Below are 26,284 nucleotides of genomic sequence, written 5' to 3' on the forward strand. Positions count from 1 at the left end.
GTCACACTTTCTATTATCACTTGCAGCAGCATGGCCATGGACGAGATCGGAGAATCCCGCCCTACATCTGATTTACACCCAGTGAGGGTGTGAACCAGACTAGCGTATCTATATCATGATTAACATGTTCAGAATAATTCTCCAATCCCCTTCAAATCTCCCACCCACTGGTGCATGTGAAGCCAGCAGGAATCAGTATCAGTCTCCACAAACTGAGATCAGATGTAAGGGGGGCCCTTCAACTTTACATTGAAATCGGGGCGCCCTTTTAAAAAGGCACACTGATCTCTGAAAAGCTGGTTTTGCTGGCATCTTTTGGTCGCACAAATTCCCTTCATGACGTGAATCATTCCAATCCCCAGAAAATTGTCTGAAGTATGGGTGGATTGCAATTTGGATTATGCTGAACCACCTGGCCCACTGCTTTTCCAACCAGAGACTACACAGAAATTTCTGGGGGGGAATTGTGTCTGTAACATACTTGGATTTTGAAAAGTCTTTTGATAAGTTTCCACGTAAAAGATGACTCCACGTGGTAGAGAGTTCATGGAGTAACGTGTTAGTGCAGATGGTGGACTGTCTAACTAATAGGAAACAAGAGGGTGGGATTTAACAGCCTCGCTTGTCCGGAAACCATAAAATCCTGCCTGAGGTCAACAGACCTTCCCATGGTCCACCCCTTGTCCAGTCTGATTCCTATGGCAGGGGGGCAGTAAAATTCCAGGCAGAGTCTGGATAAAAGGTTTGCAAACTGTAATTACTCGAATGCCACAGGTATCAGTGCTGGAGCCTTGATGTTTTGCAATCTATATTAATGACCTGGGATGTTCATGCTAAATTTCTAAATAGAGAGGGGATTGAACAGATTAGATGGGGAGAAACTGTTCCTGCTCATAAAAGGTTTGAAGACAAGGGCACAGATTTAGTGATTTGCGAAAAAAGCAAATGTGACATTTTCACACCAAGTGGTTTAGGTCTGAAATGCACTGCCTGGCAATTGAGGTGTTCAAAAAGGCAATAGATTACTAGAAACAATATGCAGGGGTATTGGTGAAAAAGGGAGAAGAATGGCACATTCATTTGAAGAGCTGGTGGAGATGTGATGGGCCAAATGGCTTCCTTCTGCCCTGTAACAATTCTATGATACGAAGGGATTAAAGGACTGGTAAATTGTTGCCAAGTTTTCTCAGGATAAAAAGGTAGGAAGCAAGTTATGAGGAGGAAACAAATGGTCTATAAAAGGATGTATAGATAGGTTAAGTGATTAGGCAAAATTTTGACAAATGAAGCATAAGGATGGGTGCAGATCCAACAACACTCAAAGCTCAACACAATTGATCAACATCCTGTCCATGAAACATTGATTCCTCCACCATTACACAGTTGCAGCAGTGTGTACTATGTACAAGATGCACTGTAGCAACTTTGCCAAGCTCCCTTTGACAGATCTTTCCATACCCAAGACCTCTCCCCCTGGAAGGACAAAGATAGTAGATACGTGGGAACACCATCAAAAACAAGTCCCCCTCCACTTCACACATTGTGCTTAGGAACTGTATTGTCACTCCTTCAGCGTCATTAAATCAAAATCCAGAACTCCCCCCCCCCCCCTCCCCCTTACAGCACTGTGCACGCACCTATGCCACATGGAGTGCTGCAGTTCAGGATTTTGGCCCACTATGGGCAGAGATAGATGATGAACAATGAATGCTGGTCTTGACAGCTCGTATTCCCATGAACAAATAAAATGCCTAAAACAACCCACTTATTTTATAAAAGTTGTCTTCATATCTAATTTCATTTTGCATCCTAGATAGAAGAGTTCAGAAGGGTACGGTCCCACATAAAAGGAGCTGAACTACCTGAAGGATGTGATGGGATTTTAGGAGACAATTTTAGGCCGACTCAACCTCTCAGTGATCGAATCGTCAGAGCTGCATTCCAATAGGAGACAGTAATAGTGAAAAGAATCAATTTAAGGTAATCATAAAACAAAGTATTTATTTCTGCTTTACAAACAGACTGATTGTGGATCATAAAGATATGTACCTGTCAAGTGGAAAGCTGCTGTGCTATAGCTTTATTTGAAAATTTTGAAAGATTTGCACTTTGATACACTATGATTGCCTTTCTTTATATCAACAATATACTTTATTCACAGAAAAAACCCTCAAATAAGCCATTGGAAAACAACATCCAATAATTACAAACAGTGCAAAACAAAACCAGTCATTTTTACAGTACTATACGATGCTTATTTATATAACATTACATTCATTTCATTTTAAAGGCAATCATAAACTATAATTACCTTTAAGTTAAGCAATAATACTTCTTTTCCAAGATCTCCCTGGACCAAAAAGAAATGATGGACTTGCATTTAAACACCACTTTTTATGACCTGTAGGTGTCTCAGATGCTTTACATTCTACAATTCTGTGTAGTTACTGTTGTAATGTAGGACATTAATTTCTACATTGTGCATCTGCTAATTTGCTTCAACAGTCTGATAATGATGAGATAATCTGTATTTTGTGATGTTGAATGACAGCCAACTAATTGGCTAGAGAAATAGAGACTCGGATAACTCCTGTTCTTTGAATAGTGCCATGGATAAATCATTCCTCCAGCTACTTTTCTCTGCTGCCAATTGATTTCTTAACCCTACCCCTGAATTTCCTCCACCCTTACCTCTGACAATAAATGCAAAGAGCTCTTGGAGTTCTTTGTCACTCACTTCAAGAGCAGGTCGTAAAGTGGCATGTGGTTAGCAGTGCTGCTTCGCAGTACTAAGGACTTGGATTCAATTCAGTCTTGGGTGACTTTATGGAGTTTGTACATTTGCCCTGTGTCTGCATGTGTTTCCTCCAGGTGCTCTGGTTTCCTCCCACAGTCCAGAAATATGCAGGTTAGATTGTTTGGCCATGCTAAATTGCCCCTTTGTGTCAAGAGGATTAGCAGGATAAATGCGTGTTGTTACAGGGATAGGGCCTGTTTGGGATTGTTATCATGCAGGCTCAATGGCCAAATGGCCTCCTTATGCACTGTAGTGATTAGCTACCTTTGCTGCTTCCCTTCTTTCCTTCAGCATTCTTGGCTATACTGCCTCTACAAATCCCTCTGACCCTGGGAACGTTCATATTTTTCAATCTCCCATCACGCAGTCTTTGAGCTCATCTTGTTCATGAGACTCACTGCCTGCTCCCCTTACCCTGTTCCCATTTAAACTGCTGACCACACATTGTCTCTACTTGGTCTGTGTTGGACGACTTTGTTATCAGATACCATTCCTTTATCTGCCAAGAACACTCATCTCCTTCAAAAAAACAATCCTTGAGCCCACTGTCCTGTTCCTTTTCAAAGTCCTCCAATTATCCCTCAACCTGTGCCCATCTACTCCAGAACTCCCATGTTTGAATTCTACTGGTCAGGTTTCCATCCCTGTCTCGGCACTGAAACTGCTTTTATCAAAGTCAGAAATGATATCTTGTGTGTGATTCTCCACTCCCGCTAGCTACAGACAGGATAGCTGCTGGCCTATTGAATGGAGCGTGAGACCAAAACTTGATTCTTGCTGGGTGTCAAACCTGTTGTGATTCCATCCTACTTGCCCTGATAGGGTTCCCACACAAAGCGGGTAGACACACCTTATTTATGCATCTTTACTAATTTGAATGTTATTAACGGGCTGGATGCCCTGGCTCCAGAGATGCTGCCTGCCCAATACCCCAGTCACCAGTGGGAAGTCTAGCGGGTGCCAAATAGTACAGATCCCGACAAGCGTGGACCTGGTGCTCTAGGTTCCGGGGGGTGGTGGTCGGTGGGCAAGAAGGTGAGTAGTGTGCCCCTCTGCCACTGCCAGGCTGCAGACGAAGAGTCTTTCAAAAGACCTGGAGGTTGAATGGACTGTGGTACGGTGGGGGAAGGGATTGACCTTGGGAGAGTCCCTTAGGTTGTGGTCTTGTGGCTGCACACCTTCTTGTGTTGGGAAAAGTGATTTTGAATGGCTTTTTGTTTAAAAATCTTCACTCATCTGTGCACTGTGAAGTTTCCTAGCTACTTAATATCCATACCACCTGAACAACTGGAAATCTTCAAAATCACAGCAGTGCTCTGTTCTACAGATCAGAGTTCCTCCCTCTCAGAAGTCCCAGGTGAGAACAGATTCCTTTTGAAGTCTCCTGACTGATAGGAAATGTCCCTTTTTACTAGGGGAACCCCCTTGCTTCCTCTCAGAAGCCCCAGGTGTAAGCAGATGCCTCTTTTCAGCACAGCTGTCCACTCAGCCCCATTCTTTTAACTCAGGAGTTATTTTTTCCTAGTCTCTTCCTAGAAAGCTGAAAGGTTTTGAAATGCTTTGTTTACATTGTTTCATGTTTCAACACCTCTTTACAACTTCCTGATTGACAGATACAGGCTATTTCACAGCAGCTTTGTTGTTTTTCTTTCCCTTCACAGTTGAGTGAATCTGAATCATTTCCTCTTTCTAATGGTAGATTTTTTTTCACACAGGGCTCTCACTTTGACCTCAGGTGCCTGCTGGTGTCAGCAGCTGTTAGTTTAACTGCAGTTTTTAAAACAGGCTTGGGGCTCTCACTTTTTTGAATAAACTGTTAAGTGGATGAACTTCATAACTTTGGGCGATACAATCTGATGTCATTATAGTTAAGGGATGTTTTGATGGTGAGTGTGATGTATATAAGCAAGTGGCTCTATTTACTTGTTCAGTGACGATGGGCCCGATCTTACCAAAAATTCGCTCCCGTTTTTGTGGTAAATTCGGGCGTTGGGCCTGTAACGCGATCTGCACCCAAAACCGGGCAGATCACGCCTTTACCGACACCCAATTTGGGCACGGATCCGGTTCCCGCCCCAATTGGGCGGCCCGACAATTTAAATACAATTAAATCGATTTAATGCATGCAATTAAATCGATTTAATGAACCGCGCGCCCAACTCTACCGCCAAATCCCACTTTACCGTTTTCGGATCCGTTCCGGATCCACGCTGTTACCAACCTGCAGAATAAAAATCTGAAGCGGATTCTGCAGGGGAACCTCCAAAGCCCATCCTCCTCGAACAATCTTCACAGACCCTGTGGTAACCATCCAGGCAGATCCGCGCCCCCCCGTGACCTGACCCCCCTGCGAGCAGGCCCCCCCCGGATCGGACCCCCCCCAGGAGGCAGGACCCCCCTGGCAGACCCCCACCTCCCCTAGGAGGCAGGCCCCCCCCCACCCCTCGGCAGAGCACACCCCCGAACCTACCTTGATTGCTGCCCTCCCTCCGCCATCTTTCTGACCTGCACTCGTTGATGTGGAGATGCCGACGTTGGACTGGGGTAAACACAGTAAGAAGTCTCACCACACCAGGTTAAAGTCCTGTTGGACTGGTGTTGTGTGACTTCTTACTGCGCTCGTTGTACAGCCTGCAGCACCTTCCTGGCCTTCCGCTGGCATCTACCGGAGGAGGAGGGGTGGGCTCAGATGGATCTCTGGTTGCGGGGGGGTGGTGGAGAATGGTGGGGGGCCGAGGAGGATGGACTTGGGGGAATCTCCAGCAAGGAGGGGGTTGAGGGGGGGGTGGTCTGCTGGGGGGGTCTGCCGGATCGGAGCTGGCAAAAAGCGTATGGGCACGCTGGAAAGAGGATTCCGGTCTCGGATCCGTTTTACGTCTGTATCCGGCCCTTAGCTCTGATTGGTAAAATCAAGCCCGATGTTTCCATTATTCCAGGGTCGTCTTCAATCTCATGTTGGAATAGCATGCCTGTACTGAAGGTTGCCCCCAGCCATAGGAGAGGCTGGCTTCTTGGCAGGGTGGTCCTGCCAAGGGGCAGGACCTGAAGGATGGCCTGGGGAGGGAGTGGAACCTTTGGTGACCCCACATCAGTGTGTGTCTACTGCTAGGGACGTGGGGCAGGGGGATCAAGCCTCTGACTGTCAGGTCACCCTCATGTCTGTGTGGTGTGTGGAGGGGGTGTATGTGACCCTTTTATTCAGGGATCGAAAGGAGGTCTTCCTTTGGTGGTAAGGAGTTGAGGGTGTAGCCCTTCTCAGTAGGGGGATAGAGATGGTAAGGAGTTTGAGGTGTTCCCCTTGTCAGTGGGAGAGATCAGCGTTTCCATGGGAGGAAGGGGATAGGGAACCTGTACCCTGACTGTGAGATCGGGGCACCCCTTACAGATGATGCCCCAATCTTTGTGAAGTCAGACTGGCTGGCATGCTTGAATGAACCTCTAAAGCTGGTTAAATACCTTGCTGGCCTTTCCGCCGGTAGCCGCACTTAGATTTTTTTTCAGAATTAGACCTTCTGTGACTATGAAAGGGTCAGATCTGGAATTCCCCTTCCAAACTTCCTCCTTTCTCTCCCTTGATCCTCAAGGTCCTTTGGCCATCTGCCCAAGTAACACCTATGTAGTTTGCTGGTCAATTTTGCTTTAAGATAGTCCAGTGAAAGAGCTTGGGATGCTTTATTGAATTAAAGGCACAATATAAATCCAAGTTGTTGTGTATAATTCATATTTTTATAGTATAAATAATTTGAAATTAATCATCTTTATTAAACACTAGAGCAGCAGTATGATTTTGTAACTTTGGTACCCTTTTATGCTGAATTGTTCATGCTAAATTTATGCCCATTGCTATGAAAATTTTGCATGAAGATTTTATATAGAGCGGGTAAATTGCATTCTGTTTTTGTTCCTTTGCTAGCACCTACTAAATAGGTAATTCAGTCCAGGGAGACTGTTACCCAATTTTGGAAAGCAGGATATTAGAATTTTTAGGGACCAGATCAGGAACTCCAAGGTATATTATGAAGCTCAACTAGATTTTGGCATTCGTGTGAGGATAAGGTGTTTCACTCCAGGTGTGATTCCTAGTGACGCACTAGGAAGCTAGTTTATCATTGGAATGGAGAAGATTAACAGTATATTGAAGTTTTCAAAATTCTGAAAGCTTTGAAATAGATGTGAAATGTTTTCATTCATAACCAGGAGTCAAAGATTCTGGATTATCATTGGAAACCTGATTGGAGCATAGTATATTTTTAAAAAAAAAGTCACCAAGATGGTTATCAGTGAATATAATGCTTTATGACAACTATACATTACGGTATAGACTTTTGTGTCATTTGAAGGGAAATCGGCTAAGTATTTGGCAAGGAAGCATGTAAAATTATATAGAAACATAGAAAAAAGTAACTCCAGTTGAAGCATTGGCTTTGGCACCAACACATTTTGTATAATTTCTATGATGCAAAGTTTGTCGTTGAAGTCTTCATATTCTTTTGTTTGTGCCCATATGTATATGTATTTGGTTAACAAACAAATTGAGCGATGTATGAGTTAATCTAAATATTTGAATTAAAAACAGAATTTTCATTTGTCCATGTTCTTTTGAAACAAAGTGGGTAATATTTGAAGCTTGTGAACTTGTAAAGGAACTGATGTATATGAATAATTTAGGAATGCTGATGCTGGCCTACTTTTAGACAAACTACAATAATCCTAGTTCTATCCTTATCTGTGGGAATGGGTAAGTAGTTAAAGGAACAATAACTACCCTTGATATGCATGTTTTTAGTTAAAGGTACAGTGCCATTCCTTGTAGTCAAACTTCTCAATGGCTTAACCCTTCCTTACCTCTACAATTGCCTCCAGTCCACGATCTTCAAGAGCTACTTGCATCATTCCTTCTGCTACCTTGAGTATCCCTGATTTTAACCAAGTACCATTGGTGGCTGTGCCTTCAATTACTTTGGTCCTGAACTCTAGAGTTCCCTTCTTCCATCTCTCTGGCTCTCTATTTTGCTTTCTTCTTTTAAGACAATCCTTGAAATTTATTTGACGATTTTTTTGGACCTAACAAATCCTCCTCTGTACCAAGTGCTCTTGTGAAGCATCTTGTGACATTTATTGAGTTAAAGCTACTATATAAATACCAGTTGTCACCTACATAAATGAATCTGCAAGCTAGGGCTTAGAGGTACAGCTGCTCCACCTAGTGCTGAGACAACTGAAAGGCAAGTATAAACACCTCTTATTTATAATGATTTAGTTTTAACACCCCAGTGTGTGAGGATCCTGATCTTCACCAGGTGGTTCTTCCTTTTATGTGGACTTTGAGTAGGGCTAAATGTTGCCCTAGTTTGCTCAATCCCATGTGGAACTTGAATGATGTGGATAGACTCGAGAAGTTGGGGCTTCTCTGCTTGGCAAAGAGAAGATTAAGAGGAAATTCGAAAGAGTTTATAAAAATCATGAAGGATCTAATCAGAGTAGAAAGGGAGAAACTGTAGGTGAAAGGATTGAAATTGATTTAAGGATTTATGCAGTGAGTGGTTAGTGGAGGTGGATTCAATCATGGCTTTTGAAAGAGAATTAGGCAATTAACCAAAGAAAGGAAATTTGCAGGGCCATGAGGTAAAAACAGGGGATTAGATGAGTTGCCCTTGTGATGACCTGATACTGTAACAATTCTGTGATTCTGCGATTCCTCCCCTGAATTTGACCCTTGGTTAGAGTTGCTAAAAGCTAACTTTGATCCAGGAGTGGATATTTGAATGTTATAATGTTTTACTTTCTTCTCCTTCATACCACACAAGAAGATAAGAGATGGCAGCTGAAGTTGGCCAATTAAGCTTGTTCTACCTTTCTATAAAATCATGGCTGATCTTCTGCCTTAATTCCACCTTCCCACACCAATTCCATCTCCCTCAATTCCTTTAGTAATCAAAATTTTTATCAACCTCTGTCTTGGATATATTCAATGATTGAACATCCATAGCTTTCTGGGTAGAAAATTCCAAAGATTCACACCTGTTACAGGTGAGAAATTTTTCATCTCCCTAATGTCGATCCCTTATTCTATGTCTCAGCCAGTGGAAACATTTTATCAGCATCTCTCCTCTGAAGCCCCTTTTAGAATTCTATATGTTTCAATTAAATCGCGATTTTCTAAACCGCAGGAAACATAGGTCCATTTACTTAATTCTCTGTTGTTCTTAACCAGTTGAGTAAATCTTCAATACATTCCATATGGGACAAGTATGTCTAGCCTTGGGTAAGTAGACCTAAATTGCATATACTCAGATGTAGATTCACCAATGCCCTGTCTAAGCTGTAGTGGGATTTCTTCATTCTTGTATTCTAATCTCTTATTAACAGAAGCTGACATTCTATTTGCCTTTCTAATTGTAGGCTATACTTGTATTTAGCTTTGATTCATGTACAAGGGCACCCATATCTCTCAGAGTATTAATATTTCCCAATCATTCGCCATTCCAAAAAACCAAAAAAGTCTTGCTTTTATAGTTTTCCTACCAAAGTGGATAGCTTCACATTTCACTATTATTGCATTCCATCTGCTTTGTTCTTGTCCCTTCACCCAACTTGTCTGTGGTTGGAATTCTCCAATTTGGGACAATGGTGCATGCTAACTTTTTGTGATTAATGTATACCTTGTAAAATCTCTTTCCATTTAAATAATACGCTGTTTTTCTGTTCAATGTCGCAGTTTCACACATATTTTCTATTATACTCAATCTGTTAAATTTTTGCTTATTCAATCTATCTATATCTCTTTGCAGACTGTCAACTTGCTTTTTATGTTAAAAGTAAATTTGGCTACAATGCACTCAGTCCCTTCATCCACGTCATTAACATAGATTACAACTAATTGAAGTCCCAGCACTGATTCCGGTGGCACTTCAGTATTTACATTTTGTCAACCTTAAAGTGAGGCATTTATCTCAATTGTTTCCTGTTTTTAACCAACTCTCTATCCATGTTAATATATTACCCCAAACACTATGAACTCTTATCTTGTTTACTAACCTTTTATGTTGCGCCTTATCGAATGTCTTTTAGAAATCCAAATATATCCACATCCGCATGTTTCGACTTTATCTGTCATAGGAGTGACAGCCTCCAAAAGCAGACTTGTTAAACACTATTTCCCTTACTAAAGCCATGTTAACTCTGTTTAACATTTTCCTAATGATATATTCTAGCATTTTGCTTACTACATATTATTCCTCTCTCTTTCCTTAAATATCAGGGTTATGTGTGCTATTTTCTAATCCTGAGGAAGTGTTCTAGAACTTGGGAGTGCTTAAAGATGAAAATTACTTTGTCTACTATTTCTGCAGCCATTTATTTTACAACTCAATGATGTAGGTTGTTGCCTCCTAATTCCAACAAAGGTTGCCTACCTTTTACCAGACTCAAGTCAAGTGTGAAATCTGAATGCTTGCCTGGATGAGTGGAGCCCAGCAAGTAGCTTGACAGCATCCAGGACAAAGCAGACTGTTTGATCGACACTCCATCTACCATTTTAATGTTTCCTCCCTCCACCAGAAGTGTGTACCACCTACAACATGCACTGCACCAACTCGGCAAGGCTTCTTCTGCAACACCTTCCAAACTTGTGACCTCTGCCACCTAGATGAAAGGACAAAGGCAACAAATGCATGGGAACACCATCCTCCACTATTTTCCTCCAAGCCACACATCATTCTGACCTGGAAGTATATTGCTGTTCCTTCAATGTCACTGGGTCAAAATCCTAGAATTCTCACTAACCTGTATCCTGTAATGTCACTTCTTCTTTATTTTTCTTTTTTTTTGGATATTTGAAATTTCAGCTGCCAGATCTTCCCTCCTGCATCTCCCCTCACATTGTACGGGCCACCTAGCCTCTGCCTTTCCAAACCTTCCAGATTTTCTCTCACCTCCCTTCAATGTGTCATCTCATCACAGCCTCTCCCACTACGTTGTATTGTCCCATTGTCCCTTGAGGGCACCTTGCTCATTTAAGCTGCCAGGTTTCTTGTGATCTAGTTACTGTGGTTAAAAATAGAATGTGTTTTAAAATAAAGATGTGTAGCTTTATTATGATGTGTAAATAACTGACTTTGTTCCGTGATTGGGTTAGTTGTCCAGTCCGCTTCCCTGTTTAGACGAGAAATGGGTGAGTTTGAGGCAGGTAGGGTTTCTGTAATGAGTATCCTTCATTTTAACCTCTGACATGACATGACACCTGACTCACCTACTTGGAGTTAATATTCAGCCCCAGATTTCCATATTGCAAGATGGAGGAGGGACTGGTCTCAATCATTAGGAGTACATCAAAAGTGCATCCAACTTTTCTATTTGGAGAAGGAAGCATAGGGATAATTTTACAGCAGTGGTAACCTATAAGAATAATGTTTTTTCTGGCATAGTAATTGTGACTTTTATTGTTACATTTTTATCATTCACAGCATGCATTTTGTTTGGGTTGATCAAAGATGGGTTGTCTACTTTTCTTTATTCGTGCCCTAACATCTGTAAATACATGAAATATTAAATTTATTTTGTTGGGCAGTGCAACGTTTGCTAAATTTTGTCTTTGCATGGGGGAGGGGGCCTATCTATTTGCTTGAAGGCTCTTTTTGTTGCAGAAACATAATAACTAATATCCACATCAGTACAATAACAATCAAGTTAGAAGTCACTTGGAACATGATTCTTGCATCCATGAAAATTGCTTCTCATTAAAAATGTACTTATTTCCATCAAAATTAGTTTGTTCCCATGTGCCCTGAATTGTTAAAATTTTTTTAAAGTTTATTTATTAGTCACCAGTAAGGCTTACATTAACACTGCAATGCAGTTACTGTCAATTTCCTCGAGTCACCACACTCTGGCACCTGCTTGGGTCAACACATCTAACCAGCACGTCTTTCAGACTACGGGAGGAAACCGGAGCACCTGGAGGGAAAAACACACAGACACGGGGAGAATGTGCAAACTCCACACAGACAGTGACCCAAGCCAGGAATTGAACCTGGGTCCCTGATGCTGTGAGGCAGCAGTGCTAGCTGCTGTGCCACTATGTGAAACTATAAGTCAAGACACTGAATAAACACTGCCCAATTTTATTAAACATCACTTGTATTGAGATTCAGATAGGGCTTATTTGAATGGGAGCTCAAGATGTATTGGGCAGAAGCAAGCAACAACTGCCAGGTAACAGCACTGTGTAACAATCAAATAATGCTTTAAATAATAACTTCATATGTCAAATAGATTTGATTTTAAATATCTAATTTTCATGGTAATTATCAGCAAAAAATATGTCTAGCTCTTTGGGATCTTATAATTTTCTCTTTAATCTCCCAAAATATCAGGAATGATTTTAACCCTTCTGTTTATATGAAACCAGGTTAAAATCATCTGTACAACACTCTCACTGATGTCTTCAATTTTAACTGCTTGAAGCAGATAAGGACCTGCTATAAATATGCAGATCAGAGTAATTGGACCCTAACTGCTCATGAGGCCGAGCAGCTAGGGAATCATTGTTTCTAGAACATAGAACATTACAGCACAGTACAGGCCCTTCGGCCCTCAATGTTGTGCCAAGCTATGTCCAATCCCAAGATCAAGCTATCCCGCTCCCTATAATTCTTGTGTGCTCCATGTGCCTATCCAATAATCGCTTGAAAGTTCCTAAAGTGTCCGACTCCACTATCCCAGCAGGCAGTCCATTTCACACCCCAACCACTCTCTGGGTGAAGAATCTACCTCAGACATCCCTCCTATATCTCCCACCATGAACCTTATATTTATGCACCCCAGTAACAGTTACATCCACCCAAGGAAATAGCCTCTGCATGCCCACTCTATCCATCCCTCTCATCATCTTATAAACCTCTATTAAGTCGCCTCTCATCCTCCTCTGCTCCAAAGAGAAAAGCCCCAGCTCCTTCAACCTTTCCTTTTAAGACCTACCCTCCAAACCAGACAGCATCCTGGTAAATGTCCTCTGCACTCTCTCCAATGCTTCCACATCCTTCTTATAGGAACTGATCACAATATTCCAAATGTGGTCTCACCAACGTCCGGTACAGTTGCAGCATAACTCCACGGGTCTTAAACTCAAACCCTCTGTTAATAAACGCTAACGCACTATAAGCCTTCTTCACGGCTCTATCCACTTGAGTGGCAACCTTCAGAGATCTGTGGCTATGAACCCCAAGATCTCTCTGTTCCTCCACATTCCTTAGAACCCTGCCGTTGACCCTGTAATCTGCATTCAAGTTTGTCCTACCAAAATGAATCACCTCACAGTTATCAGGGTTAAACTCCATCTGCCACTTTTCAGCCCAGCTCTGCATCCCATCCCTCCAAATGAAGACAAGTGATGAGAGGATTCAAAACCAGAAGAAACCAGATCGATATTTATTTTCCTTATGGAGCCATAGGAAGTACTAGAAGTTGAAGTACTCTTGTCCGGCTCCGCCAAGAAAGTTTAGTCCTTTCCCCTACTGACTGTCCTTTCCCTAAAGCGAAGCTCCAGAAATGCATGGATTATGTTATTGCTGGCAACTATACCTTTATTCCAGACCACGTTAGCTCTTGTATCCAAGCTTCTCTTCCGATCCTGTGGCCAGCTGTCACTTGTCAGCTGTTTGGGTTTTGAAGTGCAGTAGTTACTAAAATGTCCTATCTGGCTTATCATAATCATGTGACCTGTGCCATGAAGGAGTCTCTCTGCAGGTAGAGATCCTTACATGATATCAGAAGTAGGGCTGAGATTGGATTTGGAAAAGCTGGAAGAGAAGCCATAGTTACTGAAAGTGGTACACTGAAATGTTCCAACCTGCTAAAAGCTGCAGAAAAAAATATAGAAAAGGAACAACTAACACCAACTGAGTGTTACAAGTAAAATACTGGATGAGATGCACATGGCTCTAAGTTTTCCTTTTCCTGCTTCCATAGAAATGAAAGTTGATATGCAATAGGACTGGCAATCTTATCACTTGCTATGGCAAAACTATGAGATTGCAATGGATATAATTACAAACTAGAGTTAATATGGGTAGCAATACATTTAACACTGCTAGGGGGTAACTGCCACAAACTGAAGAACAGACAAAACAGATTACAGAAATTTTGAAGTCTTGAAGACATGAAGGAGGGATGGGATTGCGGGGGGTGGGGGGGGGGGGGGGGGGGTGTGTGCGGATTCTCCCATCCCAGCGCAGTGGGCCAGGAGATTCTAGTGGAGTCCGCTTCATGGGCTCCCCACTCTGGCAGCCAGATTTTTGCCGGAAATCAGCGCTGAACAGTATACGTGATGTAAATTCTAATTTTAATGCAATTGTAATAACGTTAGCGGGCCCAGGACTGAAGTCTCTGGGCTCACTAGCACCTACCCCCCAGCAGGAGTATTTCACTCTCACCCTGTTTGCTCTCCAATTGCATGGAGCTCGCAGCCCAAACCCGCTGGAATGAAGGGGGGACAATCGAGGCCCCCCCACCCCCAGAGGGTTGGGAGGTGGGGGTACCCTCTAGCACTGCCCAAGAGACAGTGCCAATGCTCTGGGGGCACATTGGCACTGCCCACTGGCCATGGGGTCTCTGAAGAGGGTGACAATGGGGGCTACTGCTGCCACTCTTCATTTGGGCTGAATGACAGAGGGAGAGAGGTCAGCGATCAGGGCTGGCCATCAGGGAGGTGGGGGTGGGGGGAAGATTGGGGATCGGGGTAGAAGGCTGGGGTAGGGAGTGGGAGATTGGGGTGGAGGGGTTCAGAGGGGATTGTGGCGCTGGCCAGGATTGAGCTGGCCAACAATTGGGAGGCCAGCAGACAGGGACCACTGTGCATGCGTCAATCTCAGCGCTAACAGATCAGCACATGCACTGTGGCCTGCTCAGAACTGTGCTACCAGCCTCTCCAGTGGGCATAAGCGCCGCCACTGAATTTTAGAGTGATTCACGTTAGTGCACTCTGCAGTGCACAGACTTTGGGCGATACACTTTGAAACGCCTGCAGAAAATACCACCATGATTTATGCAAATTCGACAATTTCTTTGGGAGAATCGCTCCCATTCTTTGAAATCTGAATGAATGTAAGTTATGAAAGGTATGTGCTCAACATTTAGAACTCGTGGACAAAATAGTCCATTGAGATCAATATGTACCTGCAGTAACACAGCTTGCAGAATCATGTGAATTCAGGCAACTAAAAGATGATCTCATTAGAGATAGAATTGTCTTAGGCATAAGAGATCCAAATGTGGGAGCTGATGTTCGAGGCTGAAAGGGAAGAGCAATCGCAATCAAAGGTCAGGATACAAATACTGCGGAAGACATCATACAAGGAAGGGTTGTCCAGCATGGGATAAGCAGTATTTTAACTACAAGAAGTCAAAATATTCTATGGGCAGCATTGTGGCATAGCTGTTAGCACTGCTGCCTCAAAGCACCAGGGACCCTAGTTCGATTCTGGCCTTGGGTGGAGTCTGTTCATTCTCCCTGTGTCTGTGTGGGTTTCCTCTGGGTGCTCCAATTTCTTCCCAAAGCCCAAAGACACATGGGTTAGGTTGATTGGCTATGCTAAATTGCCCCTTAATGTCAGGTGGATTAGCAGGATAAATAGATAGTTTTACATGGATAGGATATGGATGGGATTGTTGTTGGTGCAGACTCAATGGCAATTTTGATTGGCTTCCTTCTGCACCATAGGGATTCTATGATCCTGTGATTTAATGTTTGTCTAGAAAGAAACTAAACAAGCCTATACCGATTGCCACTGGAGAGATATCAGCCAAAGAGTTTGATGAAGCACTAATGCTGGCAAATGGTTTGTGACTCTTAGAATGATGACTACAGAAGAAGAGCATCAAGTGGACAAGATGTGTTGGATATGGAGTGGTGCATCATGCAACATCGTGACCTTCACAAGCTTGTTTGAAGTGGCTCATGGTGATGCAAGAATGAAGCCCTCAAAAGTAAGGTTTAGGCAATAAGATGGCATGATACTTGCACCAAGAGGACCCTTTAGCAGGCCATTGCAATGGCAATACTGAAAATCTGGAGTTGCAGATGGTATGCAACAGCTACCCATTTTCAATGGAGTCTAAAGCTTGGCCTGATAACCCTAAATGTGCTAACAGAGATTTATAAGGTGTCACAGCATAGAAAACCATTGATGGCTGAACAGATCCTAGGGAAGTGCAAAGACGTATTTATGCTGTTTGGATGTCTATCTGGCAAATATTATCTTGCAGTAGCTGAGAATGTAAGCCTATTTAGCATCTGCAATGAAGATTTGCACCTGCCCTCCAGTCAAGCCCAAATATATCGAAGAGCTGGAAAAGAAGGAAGTAATCAAGAAAGTAACAACCACCGATTGGATTCTCAGCCTGTAACAGTGAAACAACTGGGAAAGCTGAAATTATACTTGGACTCAAAGGAGCAACCCCATGTTAACCATCAAAGGAATTTTGCCATAACTTGCCAGAGCAAAGATCTATGCCCTTGTTGCAAAGTATGGTTACAGACAAGTGAAGCTGGATGAAAGCAACAGTTTTCTAACTTTCTTCTTGTTGCCTTTCAGGAGATGCAGCTGGTTGCATGTGTTCTTTGGCATTTCCATGGTTCCACAAGAGTATCAGTGCAGACAGCAGTAGAGAAGTCAGTGGTCTTTCTGGAGTGGAAGCCATAGCAGATGATTTACTGGTCTATGGAAATGGAAGCACAATAGAAGAAACCATAGCTGACCATGATTAGAATTTAGTAAGACTGCTAGAGACAGCTCACTAGAGGAACCTGAAACTGAACAAGAAAAAATTACAACTGAAGACTCCTGGACTACATGAGCCACATATTAGCAAAAGACCACATTGACCAGGATGGTGCTGATAGTGAGTCATAGAATCATCAAATTCCTACAAGCAGAAGGAAGCCATTTGGCCTATCAAGCCTATACTGATGACAATCCCATCAAGATCCTATCTCCATAACCCAACATATCTATCCTGCTAGACCCACTGCCACTACGAGGTAACTTAGCATGCCCAGTCAACCTAACCTGCATATCTTTGGACTGTGGAGGGAAACCGGAGCACTTGGAGGAAACCCACAAAGGCATGGGGAGAATGTGCAAACTCCATATACACAGTCACCTGAGGCTGGAATTGAACCCGGGTCCCTGGCGCAGTGAGGCATCAGTACTAACCACTGTGCCACCCACCCCCTCTCTCCTCCACTACCCTCCCTCCCCACTTGAGCTTGAGTCCCAAGCTATGCAAGCTTGAGAGCTGTTGATGATGCATAACATCCTAGACAGACAGCAGATGAAACTGAGTTGATGTCTTCATTCTACCAGGAAATGATTATCTTGTTACTGTAGACTACTACAGGTAGGTAGACCAGCTGACTTGAAGTATGAGAGGAGAGATAGTAGAGTGCTTTAAAGCACAATTCAGTTACCATGGTATTCCTGATATTGTGACGATGACCCTCAGTTCTTTGGTGAACAATTTAGATGCTTCACAAAGGATTTGGAAATTCAGCACCAATATATTTTCTCCGCATTATCCCCAGTTGAATGGAATGGCTGAGGTGGCAGTGAAAATTGCCAAAGGAATCATCAAGAAATTGAGCAAATCTAGCAGAGATGTATGCAAGGCAATCCTCAAGTGGTGAAACATATCGACTAAAGGCATGGAATGTAACCCAATCCAAAGATCAGTGTCATGCCACACCCAAACTACTCCTTACTTCTGTTGCAATAGTGTTTTCATTATTATAACAGGCATAAATAGAAAAAATCAGGGTGAAACAACAAAGTCAAATTTCATTTTGGCAAGATTGCCAGGCCATTATCAGAGTTAAGCATGGGAGAGCCAGGAATCAGCCCCCACGGCAACTTGGAACATTTGTAGAGCAATGATAACTTCTTCCTGCAAACAGCCATCTAACATTCAATTCGCTAAAGGCACTACACTAGAGAGCCCAATCTTTGAGCTTGCAACAGGGCGGCATGGTGGCACAGTGGTTAGTATTGCAGTCTCACAGCGCCAGGGATCTAGCTTTGATTCCCAACTTGGGTCACTGTCTGTGTGGTGTTTGCCCATTCTCCCCTTGTCTGCGTGGATTTCTTCCAGGTGCTCTGGTTCCCTCCCACAGTTCAAAGATGTGCAGGTTAGGTGGATTGGCCATGCTAAATTGCCTTTAGCATCAGGGGGACTAGCTAGGGTTATGGGGATACAGCCTGGGTGGGATTGTGGTCAGTGAAGTCTTGAAGGGCTGAATGGCCTCCTTCTGCACTGTAGGATTCTATGGATTCTATAACAGCACCCATTTTGGGATAATAACGATGATGAAACCACAGGTTTATTGCCTAGACCCCTCACAGGCAAGATCAGTGGAGAGAATGGCTTTCTGCTCACCTCGTGCCAACCTTCATCATTCCCATTTCTACCCCGGGTCAAAATTGTGCTTTGGTTACAATGGCGCAACTGCAGGTATACGTGAATAACTTGAGAAGCTGTCCCTTTACTGCCAGAAGTCAGTAAGGAAAATAGGATCTTACAAACTACATAAAGTAAAGAACAACCATCATTTTGAGGTCCACCAGTTCCTAACAAAATAAATGGAACAACAGCAGTTACCATGGCAACAACTGCCACAGAAATGGCACTCATGAGAAGGAACACTATTCAGTCAAAAAAAACCACTGAAAATGTGCATGCAATCCAACAAAAAGATTTACACAATTTATTATCTATGCATGCAGCGCATGTGCAACAACTGATGTGAATAGCAGTTTATTAATGCATGAACATAAGAACATAAGAAATAGGAGCAGGAGTAGGCCATCAAGCCTTTCGAGCCTGCCCTGCCATTCAATAAGATCATGGCTGATCTGAAGTGGCTCAGTTCCACTTTCCCGCTTTCTCCCCATAACCCTTAATTCCCTTGCCTACCAAAAACCTATCTACCCGTGTCTTAAATATAGTTAGCGAGGTAGCCTCCACCACTTCAACGGGCAGAGAATTCCAGAGATTCACCACCCTTTGAGTGAAGAAGTTCCTCCTCAACTCCGTTCTAAACTGTCCCCCCCCTTATCTTGAGGCTGTGCCCTCTAGTCCTGCTGTCCTTTCTGAGCGGGAAGAATCTCTCCACCTCTACCCTATCCATCCCCTTCATTATCTTATATGTCTCTATAAGATCCCCCCTCATCCTTCTAAACTCCAACGAGTACAGACCCAGTCTATTCAGCCTCTCTTCATAGTCCAACCCCCTCATCTCCAGTATCAGCCTAGTGAACCTCCTCTGCACTCCCTCCAAGGCCAAAATATCCTTGCGCAAGTGCAGCGACCAAAACTGCACACAGTACTCCAGCTGCGGCCTCACCAGTGCCCTGTACAGTTGCAGCAAGACCTCCCTGCTTTTATATTCTATCCCCCTTGCTATAAAGGCCAGCATCCCATTTGCCTTCTTGATCACCTGCTGCACCTGCAGACTGGGTTTTTGTGACTCGTGCACGAGGACCCCCAGGTTCCTCTGCACCGTAGCATGCTGCAGCTTTTCGCCCTTTAAATAGTAATCCCTCCTACTATTATTCCTGCCAAAGTGGATAACCTCACACTTGCCAACATTATACCCCCTCTGCCAGGTCCTCGCCCACTCGCTCAGCCTATTTAGATCCCTCTGCAGACTTTCCACAATTTGCTTTTCCACTTATCTTTGTGTCATTAGACTACAGTTATGGTACAGTGGGTAACTTGCTTAGTTTTCACTCCAGGTTCTCTGACATTCTGTACTTGGAAAATCTGAGGACGGGGCTTTTGTTGGCTGGGTGGGGCCTGACACTGGCTCCAAAAGTGCCCTGATCTCCTTTAAAACAAAACCAACCACCCCCACCCCAGTTGAAACAGGAAAGTCACCTCTCCCCAAATGGGGTTCCCCAGAGGACCCACCTCTGGTGCAGTGCTGTGGAGCAATGCTAGGCCACTGTCCAGGCATATCCCCTTTCCCCTGAGGCTATATTCCTTTGTGCCCCTTCTCTTGACTGCTTCACATTTTTTAATACTTGTTGTAAAACATGCCAGAGGTTCATCATGTTGGCAAGGGAAGAATTCTTTATATCTGGGGGGAACACACGGTGAGGAAGCATCATCATCAACTGTCTGTTAATTTATTAAAATGAAACTTCCACGCGTCACTGGTGAGGGATGGGGAAATTGGAAAATGAGATCTTGCAGGTGAGAATTTTGTTTTCCGATTTGCTAAATATTTTGGACCTGCATCACTATCTACGCTTCAGTGAACACTGGCTCAAAATCACCCCCATGATCTTTTCTTTAGAAAAAGAGGATCTTTCCCTTCTGTTTGTTATGAAATGAAGGAGGTTCGCATTTTGAAATGCAGTCATTGCTATCTGGCTTGCTGTAGCCATGTGACCTCTACCATGACGGACTCCCTGCAAGCAGCCATCTAACATTTAGTTTGCTGAAGACACAAAACTAGAAAGACTAATCTTTGAGCTCATAACAGCTCCCATTTTGGGATGATACCAATTGATGAAACTCACAGGGTTATGGCCCAGGCTCTTCACAGTCGGTCAGTGGAAAGAATGGTTTCCTACTCACCTCACGCCCACCTTATCATCCCCATTTCTATCCTGGATCAAAAATGTGCTTTGTATCTCTAATCAATTCATCAGCTATCCTGTGTTTTCAATACTTCAAATTCTTTTATCCTTAGTAGCTGACCTCAAGAGCTGTAAAGAATCTTATTAAATTTTCCAACAGTCGTGTGTTTAATGCCCATAACAAGAACAGTGCACATCATTGTAAGTGAATGAAATGGACAGCCCACCTTTTGGTTTCTTGAGTCCCAGAAGAAAAAGTTCCACGTAAGTCAACCATGCATTTATAAAACACTTTTCACATCCTGAAGACGTACCAAAGCACTTTGCAGCTGATGAAACATCTTTGAATTGGTGCCTCTGGTACAATACAGGAAATAACAGCAGCCAACTTATATACAGCAAAATAGGATGCATTTTTTTTTCTTATGCGGAGAGCTGGTTAAGACCAGACTTTTTTCTTGAAAGTGCAAAGGATTTTGGAGTGTGATTCATGGTAAGGTTTTTCCTCTACTTGGTTTTAATCCACTTTCTGGATCAATTTAAAGATTAGGACCAATTCAGGGGTTACCACATTTGTTCAAATTTAACAAACGTAATTTTTTCAATGTCCTTTTATGCAGAAGTTATCGTGTTGCTTTGGTTTGAATTGACCTGCTTTAAACCAACTTATTGTTTGAACTAATTTCTCACCACTGATCTCATGCTCTTAAAGTCAGGAAAACATTTTAGAATTTTAATTTTACTGAAGTAAAAGATAAGGTGGTGTGGCTACATCAGTGCCAGCATTTTATTCATACCTGATAGAAAGTGCTGACATTCCATGTAATGCATAACTCTGAAAGCTTTCAGTATTAAGTATTGTAGCACAATGATTGTTGGGTTACACAAAAATAAAATTATTGTACTGAGTAATTTGTAAGACAAGAATAATACAGTGGTAGACTCCACTGATATGTTAGAACTGTTTTCTTGTTATGCCATATGTCTGATCAGTCAAATGAACAGGGTGAACCTTCTCCTAAGGAATTTCTCAGGCATGAATGTCCCATTCTCTCTTAACAGGGTGAAGACAATGAACCCACAGTATCCCACTGTATGAGAAATGGATCTTTCTGAAGCTGCTGCTCCTTCAAAATACAAAGCATGTTTTGTGTTGCCTTCTATAATTAAAGCAGTCTTAAAAAGCAGCTGCGGCAGTTGGCTTGTTCTCATAGCCCTGTTAAATATTCCAGAAAAAGAGCTGATGCACAAGAACAAGAGTTCATTTTAGGTGTCCCCATGCTTCACATAATTGTTTTTGTAGACTGTTTATGCATTTGCCTTTTGTATATGGTCATTTGTTAAACATTTTATTGGTACAAAGATTTTGTCATATATTTGACATAATTTAATCGTGATATGTATTTCTGAAGTTTCTTGAGTTTGAAGTTTGTGAAGTTTTCGCTAGCTCTTAGTTGCTGGAAATAGTGTGACTTTACATACTGTGGTTTAATAGCATTAGAAAGTAAGAAGTTTGCTCTTGGACAAACTCATTATGTCTTGAAGGTTATCTGCATTACCAAATAAAACTGCATTGTTTGCCAGTCCCTACAGATTTTGCTAAGAAGTTCATTTGTCCTTTACCAAGGCAATTGTTTCATTTTGCTGTTTCGAAGCATGTTATATTTTGAAGTGTTATTTTCTGTTGGGCTCTGTAAATTGTGGTTACTTTAAATTCAATGTCTATTTAGAAGAATGATATATATATCCTGCATTTACTTTTTTACAAAAAGGCAGGGCTTCTTCAGTGAATGAGGCTGAATGTATGTGATATGTGGATTTTGCTCAGGTATGAGAAACTCATAGTTTGGGAAAGTCTTGTACGTTAAACCAATCAGCTCTTGCATGATGCACTTATTTAGTTACTGCAGAAATTCCCTTCTTTACTATGAAGTTGTCTATGTACTTTCAAGCAAATGTTTTGAAGTAAATGTTGCTGAATTGGTAGAGGGATAATAAGTTAAACTTTCTCCATATAATGTGTAGTTTCAATAAGCTTTGATTATTTGTGCATTATTTAACTGACAGTGGAACTATGCTTATCCTCAGTTGGATTTATATTTGGGACAGACGAGTACATTCAATTTACAACTGCAATCATTTTTCATGCAATTTGCATTCCAAATACATTAGTGTGAGGACATGGTAAATGTGACAAAAATGAAAGCAAAATGCTAACAATTTAAGGTTAATCTAAAACTTTTGTTAATTTAATTCAAGAAACTTCTGTCAATATTATCATTAATTATGTTTCTTTTTAATGTACTGAATTTAAATTTTTGAAAATGTAATGGGTCTATAAAATAGTTTATAAGTTTTGTTCCTCCATTCTTTGTATTTCCTGTTTTATGTTCCCTTATTCTGGGTGCTACTTTTTTTTTCTTCCCAACTTGGTTGTCTAAGCACGTATTATTAATCTTGTTGACACAGTCCTGCTACAGAATGGAGTCATTCAAAACTATAACCAAACCAAGTTAGTTGAGCAATTTATCAGAAACTGCTAAATTTCAGCTGGAGTTCTTATTTATTAAATTCATTATGATCAACTGGAAATCCTTGTTAAATTACTTATCCACATAGAAAATAATTTACCCTAGTCTTATGAGAAAACTTCAAGTTGAGTAAGGCCTCACAGTTGAATACTACTGAAAGTTACAAGCTAGGTGATAAAGGGATATTGCACTCTGGTAAACTGTCGGCATGATACCGCTGTCATTTTTAACTAGTGGAGGAGTGCATGGTGCAACCAGTGAAACAATAATCATTAACTGACCATGTATCCTACTATAAATGATAAAACTGATCTTCTAATAAGTTGTGTACGGTTCAGTTTTGCATATTCTTGTGGCTAATAGGGCAGCATTTTGTTAATGCTTTTGGTACAGACTATTCCACAGCCTGCTTTTATAATAACACATCAGTATTTGAATATTTTCTCGTCTGTTGCATTGATTTTCTACCCATGTAGAAGTACTGATAAAGTTTACATCAAGATTGAGGACATCCAAAGGTAATATTTAAAATGTCTGGAGGATCCATAGATGAATTATGGGACCTTTTTTGAGTAATTAATTAACTGGAATTTATAGGAGTTTGCTAATCACAAATGTTCTAAGTACAAAACTATAGACAGCAACATGAAATGAGCTATGGCCTTATCCCAGGCAGTGTTCAACTCAAATGTAAGATGCATTTGACTTGACTTTGTTTTTAAATGGAGCTAGGTTTACTACAAAAGGAATGAAATTGAAATCATACCTTCCTTTATTGTGTCTAAATAACTTCAATGAGAAGTCATTATAGTTTAAAATTAATTGTGCTGCAGAAAAAGAAGACAACATTGGTGTTATTATCTGAGAATTGATGTCTTTGAATTCTTCATTATATTGCAAACTTTTATCATGCAGTAAAATATGCTGTGAAGACAATATCCAAAGCTAACCTTGAGTATCTCCAAACTGTAAAATGAATAATTGTGCTTTATGTGAATGTATTTAAACATTTCCTGTCTGTAGAATTTCATGGCTAGAAATCTGCCCTTGCCAAAGCCCTGTACTGTAATTGAGTGTTTGGCTGAGAATTCTTTTGTTGCTTTCTAAATTAATATTACCTGTAATTTGTAGCATATATTCAATCAGACAATCCCCTTTTAACTGACTTGTATCATGTAATGTACATATTCAGTCAGATATTTGTGTGAATTGGGTCCTGCGTAGCTAAGATTACAAAATGAGATTTGAACCAGCTTTTATAATCATTTATTTAAAAAAAACTGGTTTGTCCTCCACATTAATATAACAATTACAATATTGTTTTTTAACTGTTTGTTTGTAGATGTTATTCTTGCTGTGAATATATAATTTATATTTTACATCTTCAATAAAAATTCTTAAGATAGCACTTTCTTCTTTCAATAATATCTTTTTTTTATATAAATAGTAACTATTACCAGCTCTTGGGAGGCATGCATCTGATTTTCACCATGGTTAGTTGTGTTTACTCAGATATGTACAAGTTATCAGTGCAAAATGCGCCTGGATATATCTTGCACCAGTCACATGTTTCATGTCATACACTTCTGCTTTGTTGTAGATACTCCAAATAAGTTCTGCAAGTAAAAGTGCAAATTACATAACTAAAATAAAGAACAGTTCTGCAGCTAGTTCGCACATGGGGAAGAATCACATTTTGAAAGACCACATCATTAAAAAAAAAACAAGTCCACATAAAGTCAAGGAACTGAAAACAACAACAAAAACGTTACCTGTATGTGATGTTCTAACTATAAGGGCTGTGGGCTTTGAACAAAAAGAAAATGTGTGGTTTGCACACAAAGGTTCAAAGTAACACACAACAGCTTTACTGAAGGAAATGTTCTTTGCACAGAACAGAAAATGAAACTTAAGACAGAAGCCCGCGAAACACCCCAATGACATTACCAAATCGTGTGACCAGCTCTTAAAGCAATCATGCAATTACTTAAATATATAATGTCCCTCCCCTTCTGTGGTCATGATAACAAGTTACTACAATGTTGTACATAAGCTAAATAATACTCTAGACATAGCACTATGCATTATTAATTGTTATTCTAATTCTGCTCCTATAAGAACATAAGAAATAGGAGCAGGAGTAGGCCATCCAGCCCTTCGAGCCTGCCCCGCCATTCAATAAGATCATGGCTGATCTGTCGCTGCTCAGTTCCACTTTCTCGCCCTCTCCCCATAACCCTTAATCCCCTCTCCTATCAAAAACCCATCAACCCGCGTCTTAAAAATATTTAGCGAGGCAGCCTCCACCACTTCAACGGGCAGAGAATTCCAGAGATTCACCACCCTTTGAGTGAAGAAGTTCCTCCTCAACTCCGTTCTAAACCGCCCCCCTTTTATCTTGAGGCTGTGCCCCCTAGTCCTACTGTCTTTTTTGAGCGGGAAGAGTCTTTCCACCTCTATCCTATCCATCCCATTCATCATCTTATACGTCTCAATGAGATCTCCCCTCATTCTTCTAAACTCTAATGAGTACAAGCCCAGTTTATTCAGCCTCTCCTCATAGCTCAACCCCCTCAACTCCGGTATCAGCCTAGTAAACCTCCTCTGCACTCCCTCCAAGGCCAAAATATCTTTGCGCAGGTGCGGCGCCCAAAACTGCACACAGTACTCCAGCTGCGGCCTCACCAATGCCCTATATAGCCGCAGCAAGACCTCCCTACTTTTATATTCAATCCCCCTCGCTATGAAGGCCAGCATCCCATTCGCCTTCCTGACCACCTGCTGCACCTGCAAGCTGGGTTTTTGCGACTCATGCACAAGGACCCTGAGGTCCCTCTGCACCGTCGCCTGCTGCAGTTTTTCGCCCCGTAAGTAATAGTCCTTCCTACCATTCTTCCTACCAAAGTGGACCACCTCACACTTGCCAACATTAAATTCCATTTGCCATTTCCTGGCCCATTCGCCCAGCCTATCTAGATCCTTCTGCAGACTCTCCACACCCTCCGCACAATTTGCCGTTCCCCCAATCTTGGTGTCATCAGCAAATTTCGACACTCTACACTCGGTTCCCTCCTCCAGATCATCTATATAAATGGTAAAAAGCTGAGGCCCCAGCACTGACCCCTGGGGCACTCCACTAGTCACCATCCGCCAATCCGAATAGCACCCGTTGACCCCCACTCTCTGCCTCCTATTTGACAACGCCTTCACCACGCCTTCATCCATGCTAACACCCTACCCCCAACTCCATGACACTCAACCTTCTGCAATAACCTCTTGTGAGGCACTTTGTCAAACGCCTTCTGAAAATCTAGAAAGAC

The 26,284-nt window shown here is 41.9% G+C and overlaps 1 protein-coding gene across 1 annotated transcript in view; it reads left to right on the top strand.

The window, feature by feature from the left end:
- The window catches only part of ca8 (carbonic anhydrase 8 (inactive)), a 61,871-nt gene extending 37,577 nt beyond the window's left edge, over window positions 1–24,294 (top strand). The window contains exons 8-9 of the mRNA XM_080194905.1: window positions 1,814–1,980; window positions 21,496–24,294. Of these exons, the coding sequence (XP_080051031.1) occupies window positions 1,814–1,948 (135 nt within the window). The 3' untranslated portion in view covers window positions 1,949–1,980; window positions 21,496–24,294. The remainder of the gene's footprint in view (window positions 1–1,813; window positions 1,981–21,495) is intronic.
- Window positions 24,295–26,284: the final 1,990 nt, after the last annotated feature.

Source organism: Carcharhinus amblyrhynchos, chromosome 8 (genome assembly GCF_965287045.1).
Source record: "Carcharhinus amblyrhynchos chromosome 8, sCarAmb.v2.hapA, whole genome shotgun sequence".
Taxonomy (NCBI): domain Eukaryota; kingdom Metazoa; phylum Chordata; class Chondrichthyes; order Carcharhiniformes; family Carcharhinidae; genus Carcharhinus; species Carcharhinus amblyrhynchos.